Genomic DNA, 6,623 nt, shown 5'->3' with positions numbered 1-6,623 from the left:
AAAAAAAAAAAAAAAAAAAAAAATAAATAAATAAAATAAATAAAATAAATATAGTATAATAATATAATAATATAATAAAGGAAATACAAAGAATATAACAAACAAAAAAAGAACAGGCAAATAACATATAAAACAAAATAAAAGAATACAACATATTAATAAAAATAAAACAAACCCTAAACCCTAAACCCTAAACCCTAAACCCTAAACCCTCATCATTAAACCTAAACCCTAAACCCTAATCCCTTTCTTATACTTGTCTCGGATAAAATGAGCAGCCGTGGCGGTCAGCAACTTCAAAATGCCTGAATAGCACAAACCCTAAACCCTAAACCCTCAACAGTAAACCCTAAACCCTAAACCCTGAACAGTAAACCCTAAACCCTAAACCCTAAACCCTTAGCCATATACAGGCTGAGCCCAAACTCTCTACATTCAGAGACAGTGGATAAGCATCGTATCCTATTTATGCAAGCGGCTGGGCGGCGGCAGCAGCAGCGACAACAGCAGCAGCAGCACCAGCTGCAGCAGCAGCAGCAGCAGCGTACCGAGAGCCAATATGAAGACAGAGAGTGGAGCTGTATGATGGAACGATGGCAGAAGGGAAGGCCATAGCTGAGGAAACAGCAGCAGCAGCAGCAGCAGCAGCAGCAGCACAATGAACAGGCAACAAACAGAAGCAGCAAACTGCAGCAGCAAAGGGCAGCAATATCAGCAGCAGCAGCAGCAGCAGCAGGCTTGCCTGGTAGACTACAGGGAGCAAATCCCTTTCTTTTGATGTTAACACCATGAGACACCGCAGCACCGTTAGGTGAGCAGCAGCAGCAGCAGCAGGAGCAGCAGCAGCAGAACTTCTCTCTTGTAGATGAGATCTAACCCTTGTAAGCAGCTGCACGGCGCAGACACCAAGGCTGCTGTACACTGCTGCTAGAGGTGCTGCTGCTTTTGGTGTTTCTGCTGCTGCTGCTGCTGTTGCTGTTGTTGCTGCTGTTGTTGCCCCTGTTGCTGCTGCAGCAGCAGCAGCAGGATCCTCAGGGAAATCATTTGTATCTGCATCCTCATTAACAAAAAGAAGGCCAACCTCACGAAGGAGACAAACAGCTGCAGGTTCCCTAACAGAGCCTAATGAATCTCCTGCTGCTGCTGCTGCTGCTGCAGCTACTGCTGCAGGGGTGCTGCTGCTGCTGCTGCTGGCCCACAGACCTCTCCGCGAGACACGGCGACGCATGAGAGAAGAAGAGACAGGACAAGAAGAATCAAATTGTTTTAGTACAGCAGCAGCAGAAGAAGAACAAGAAGATGCTGCTGCTGCTGCTGCTGCTGCTGCTGTTGCATGCATTTGGCAGCAACGCCAGCAAACAAAAGGAGAAAGAGAAGAAAAATATTTTTTTCTTCTTTCTGCCGTTAATACACTAGATAGGCAAAAAGAAAAAGCAGCAAATAAGCGCAGTATCCATACAGGAACAGAGGCAGCAGGTTGCTGCAGCAGGTGCTGCTGCTGCTGCAGCAGTAGCTGCTCCTGTTGCTGCAGCAACTGCTGCTCTGCATGCTCCTGCAGCACCTGCTGCTGCTGCAGCAGCAACGTAAGAAGAGAGCCTACTGGACCTAATAGAGAGGGAGGGGCTAAGGCAATAACAGCAGAGAGTAAGGATACGATTCGTGGTTCTTCTTGCTGCTGCTGCTGCAGCAGCAGCAGCTGATGATGATGATGACGCTGGTGTTGCTGCTGCTGCACCAGTTGCTGCCGCTGCATCTGCAGGAGCTGCTGCATGCGGCAAGCTAACTCGTCTAGCAGCAAAGCCCCTTCTGTCTGCAGCAGACACCGCGGCCCATCAGTACATCTCCCTCCTGCTGCTATTGTTGTTGCTGCTGCTGCACTGGCTGTTGCTGCTGCTGCTTCTGCCTGTCGTGTATACGCGCACTCTCTGCAGCAGGGGAGAGCGCCGCCTTGCTGCTGCTGCTGCTGCTGCCGATCTTCTCGTTGTGCCTTAACAATGTTTGCTTCTGTCTTAATGCATGCATCTGTTTGCTGCTGTTGCTGCTGCTGCTGCTGTGTGTCTCCCTTTTCTCCCGCTGCTGGCTGCACCTTCTGCGCTTGTTTCTCCAGCTCTATTGTGGACCTCGCTGTCGTTGTTGCTGTTGCTGCTTCTGCTGCTGTTGCTGCTGCTGCTTCTGCTGCTTCTCCTTGGTAGCGGCAGTTACCTAGCGCATCATGCAGGGTTTGCAGTGTACAGACAGCTGCATGTGCAACGAGCTGCTCTGTGCTGCCTGCTGCCTCCATGAGGCCAAGCAGCAGCAGCGGGAGCTGCGCATACACCGCAGATGGGCCCCTAAGCTTACCTAATGCATCTATTGTTAATCGCATGCAGCAGCAAATTAAGGATTCATATGCTGCTGCTGCTGCTGCTGCATCTTTGTCAGTATATTGAGGCAGCAAACCTACACCTGCCTCCAGCAAATCTTCTCCTTCTCTGCAGCAATAGAAGCAACAGCAGCGCGACGCACTGTCTTCGTGCTGCTGCTGCTGTTGCTGTTGCTGCTGCTGATGCTGCTGTAGCTGCTGCTGCTCAACGAGCTGGAGTTCTAGCAGCAGTGCAAGTGCCTGGTCAAGGTGGGAAACTAGCTGGTGGCTCCTTTGTATATCTGCTGTATCCTTGCTGCTGCTGCTGCTGCTGCTGCTGCTGTTGCTGCTGCTGCTGTTGCTGCTGCTGGACGAGCATTTGTGCTGCTCCTCTGTTCTTATATCATTTAAAATAGAGGATAATAATGCTGCTGCTGCTACGAGTGCCTCCGCCTGTCGCAGCAGCAGCAGCAGCAGCAGCGGCGCGCGGTTCCTTTGTATCTGCGGCATATAGATGCCGCGCTGCGCTGCCTGCAGCAGCAGCAGCAGCAGCTCCCCTAGCAGCAAAGGGGGAAGGGAGGAAGCAACAGCAGATATAGTTAATATAATTGTCTCTGTTGCTGCAGCACAACCCTCAGCAGCAACAAGATCGCAAGGAAGCAGCAGCAAGTCTGGCAGTATTGCTGCTGCTCCTCCTGCACCTACACCCCCTGCTGCTGCTGCAGCTGCTGCAGCTGATCCTGTGCCAGTTGCTGCTGCTGCTGCTGCTGCTGTTGCTGCTGCTACTGCTGCTGTTGCTGCTGCACGGTTAGCTGGAGGATACAGCTGAGCAATTATTACTTCGGATTTTAGTGCTGCTTCTGTTGCTCCCTTCTCAGGGGCTAACAGCAGCGCAGCAGCACGACCCATTCTGCTGCTGCTGCTGCTGCTGTAGCTGCTGCTGCTGCTGCTGCTGCTGCTAGGAGCGCGCAAACGACAGAGACGACACAGAGAAGCAGCAGCAGCCTCTAAGTTCAGGCCTGCGCTGACAAGAACAAAACTTTCTACATCATCTATCCCGGTGCTGCTGCTGCTGCTGTTGCTGCTGCTGCTGCTGCTGCTGCTGTACAGTGCGTCTGCAAGCGCACCTTCTTCTTTGTTTGCCAGTTGTTGTTGCTGCTGCTGCTGCTGTTGCTGCTGCTGCTGCAGTAAGCGGCATAGCTTCAAATGGCCGCGTACTGCTCGTAAGGAGGAGAAGAGCGAAGACTTCCTTTGCTGCGCTTCCTCTGGATCTGTGCTAGCTAGCATGCAGCTTGCTGCTGCTGCTGCTGCTGCTGCAGCAGCAAATGCAGCATTCAACTTCCCCTCACCAAGCAGCTGCATAACTGCTGGAGGGTGTATTGTACAGGCGCCTGCAGGAACGATTTCATATTGTGCTGCAGCAGCAGCAGCAGCAGCAGCAGCAGCTTCTGCTGCTGCTGCTGCTGTTGTTGTTATTGCTGCTGCTGCTGCTATCGTGTCTTGTCTGTCTACCCAGCAGCAAAGGGAAGCATCTGCTGTTGCTGTTGGTTTCTCTAAGACAGAACGAATCAATTCATCTATTTCTCTCATAGCAGCAAAACTATTGATCTTGTCCCCGGCTGCTGCTGCTGCTGCTGCTGCTGCTGTTGCTGCTGCTGCAGCTGCTGCAGGCTCGCCTGCAACAATCCATTTTTGTGCAACAGCACGTACTCTTGGGTCTTCATCATCTAAAGATTCAACAACAATAGTCAGTGCCTTAAGAAGTGCCCTCCTAACTGCAAGGGGGCCCCCTAGGGGCCCCCTAAGGGGCCCCCTCGATTTGGTACCCAGTGGGGACTCCCAATATAGAGGTCCACCATGGGGGCCCCCAAGACCCCTTAACAGAGAGGGTGAACCCTGTAGGGGGCCCCTAGGGTTTGCTGCTAATAAAATATATTGTAAGGAAAGCAGCAAATGGGAAAGACGAGGAAACATATCCACAGAAGAAGAAGAGGGATTTATTAATAATTCCTGCATAAATAAATAAATAAATAAAATAAATAAATAAATAAATAAAATAAAAAAATAAATAAAATAAAGAAATAAATAAAATAAAGAAATAAATAAAGGGCAAAAGAGAGCACTCGAAAAGGTACAAATGCAGGCATTGCCAATGATTACCATTTTCTAAGGGTTTAGGGTTTAGGGTTTAGGGTTTAGGGTTTAGGGTTTAGGGTTTAGGGTTTATGACCTCAAGCCTTTTTGCTGTTTCTTTAAATGCTTTATTTAATATTTGTGGTGATGCAGGAGAAGAGAGCAAAGAAAGAGCAGCAGCAGCAGATATATTTTCTTCTTTTTTCTTCTTTTCTTCTCCTTCCTCTTCTTCCTCTTCTTCTTTTTCCTCTTCTTGTTCTGCTGCTGCTGCTGCTGCTGCTGCTGTTGCTGCTGCTCTAGGGTTTGTGTTTGCTGTTTGTACCAACTGCAGCAGTTGCTCATATCTCCTTTTGTCCTCTTCCTCTTGCTGCTCCTCATCATCATTTGCTGCTGCTCCTGCTGCTGTTGCTGCTGTTGCTGCTGCTGCTGCTGCTACAGGCCTAAGGGCGACCTTCATCCATCTCCTTAAGGCAAGAGCAGCAGCAAACGCAACTCGGCGAGGGAGACGTCGTGGTGTTGGTATCCTCACCAGGCTGCTGCTGCTGCTGCTGCCGCTGCTGCTGCTGCTGCTGCTGCTGCTGCAGTGGGGAAGGGAAGGACCCGTAAGGAGAGAAAACAAGCATGCAGCAATCCGTGGGTATACTTTAAGAGCAGCATCTCTTGCTGTTATTCTTGCTTCCTTATCTGCTGCTGTTGCTGCTGTTGCTGCAGCTGTATCATTTGTTGCTCCCTCTGCTGCTGCTGCTGCTGCTGTTGCTGCTGCTGTTGCTGTTGTTGCTGTTGCTGCTGCTGCGTAGTGTACGTCGTCATTGGTGTCAAAGCAGCCAGAAACAAGGTATATACACCGCATACACCAGAGGATAACTTCCTTGTAGGTTACAAATCTGCTGCTGCTGCTGCTGCTGCTGCTGCTGCTGCTGTCATCTGCATAGATGCAGTGCATCAGCAGCAGCAGCAACTCATGCAGCGCGATGCTGCATGCAGCACCTGTAGGTAAACCACCTGCAGGAGGAATAGGAGCAAGGAAGCAGCAGCTAAATATTTTGCTGCAGTCTGCTGCAGTCTTAAGACGAGCAGCATGTGCTGCTAGCTGCAGCGGCCATGCAGCAGCAGCAGCAGCAGCAAGTAGCTGCAGCACAGATAAAGATAATCCTGTAAGAGAAGCAGCAGCAAACTGCTGCTGCTGCTGCTGCTGCACCTTTATGCAGCAATCTAAAGCCCTACTACATAAATGCATGCATTGACCAAAGATAGAAGCAAAAAACCAGCCACGAGATAACACCTGCTGCTGCTGCTGCTGCTGCTGCTGCTTGGTCGGGAGCAGCTCGTGTCTAAGGATAAAAACAAGAGCAGCAAGACAGCAAAAGAGTTGATCAAGAAGAGGCAGCAAATGACCTGCAACACAGAAGGCAGCTCGGCTTTCCTTGTCTTGCTGCGCTGCAGCAGCAGCAGCAGCAGCAGCAGGACTGCAACAGGCCTTCTCCAACACTTTCAATTGCGCATGCAGACATTCCAGCAAAGGTTCGCCAAAACCAAATAAACTTGCAAAAGATCCTGCAGCAAACACATGTGTTGCTGCTTGCTGCTGCTGCTGCTGCTGCTGCTGCTGCTGCTGCAGCGGGATCCTAGAGGTCAATGACTGCTGCTGCTGCTGCTCTTGAAGCAGCGCCTGCAGCTCTCCACGAAATGTCTGAAGTTGTTTAGAAGCAGCAGAAACCAGAGGCACAAATTGTTGAGCTGCTGCTGGAGTAGATGTCTGTGGGGGGCCCCCGGGGGCCCCTGCGGGGGTACCCCCAGGAGAAGGAGGAGATGATCCTTCCTCTGAGGATTTAAGGAGTGCGTTAAGGGCCTCAACAGTAAGAAATAAATGAAGACTTCTTCTCTCTGCTGCAGGTAAACCCTCTAGGTGTAGTTCCTCTGCAGCACTATCGAGGGGCCCCATGGGGGTTAATAGGAGGGTTTGACGCTCCTGAGGTGTACAGACAGGTACTTTAAATATCCATAAATGATTTAATATTGAAATTAACTACGTTTAAATGGATATTAAAAAGAAATATATGTATATTCATGCAGCTTAAAGACACAACATATCCGGGGGCCCCCGAGGCAGCGGGGCCCAGGGGCCCCCCCCTTATAACGTATTGACGGT

At 50.3% G+C, this 6,623-nt stretch overlaps 2 protein-coding genes across 2 annotated transcripts; both read right to left on the bottom strand.

The window, feature by feature from the left end:
* Positions 1–296: 296 nt before the first annotated feature.
* On the bottom strand, positions 297–4,315 carry EMWEY_00052850 (hypothetical protein, conserved; the record flags this gene model as incomplete). Its single annotated transcript, XM_013479912.1, has 2 exons — positions 297–305; positions 878–4,315. 2 exons carry the CDS (start codon positions 4,313–4,315, stop codon positions 297–299), a joined length of 3,447 nt encoding a protein of 1,148 aa, XP_013335366.1.
* A 235-nt stretch (positions 4,316–4,550) lies between these two features.
* Positions 4,551–6,416, bottom strand: EMWEY_00052840 (hypothetical protein; the record flags this gene model as incomplete). Its single annotated transcript, XM_013479911.1, has 1 exon — positions 4,551–6,416. One exon carries the CDS (start codon positions 6,414–6,416, stop codon positions 4,551–4,553), a length of 1,866 nt encoding a protein of 621 aa, XP_013335365.1.
* Between the last annotated feature and the right edge of the window lie 207 nt (positions 6,417–6,623).

This window comes from Eimeria maxima, genomic scaffold (genome assembly GCF_000499605.1).
Source record: "Eimeria maxima Weybridge genomic scaffold, Emw_scaff1451, whole genome shotgun sequence".
Taxonomy (NCBI): domain Eukaryota; phylum Apicomplexa; class Conoidasida; order Eucoccidiorida; family Eimeriidae; genus Eimeria; species Eimeria maxima.
The sequence above is the reverse complement of the archived record's forward strand: the minus strand, read 5'-3'. Positions and strand labels throughout refer to the sequence as shown.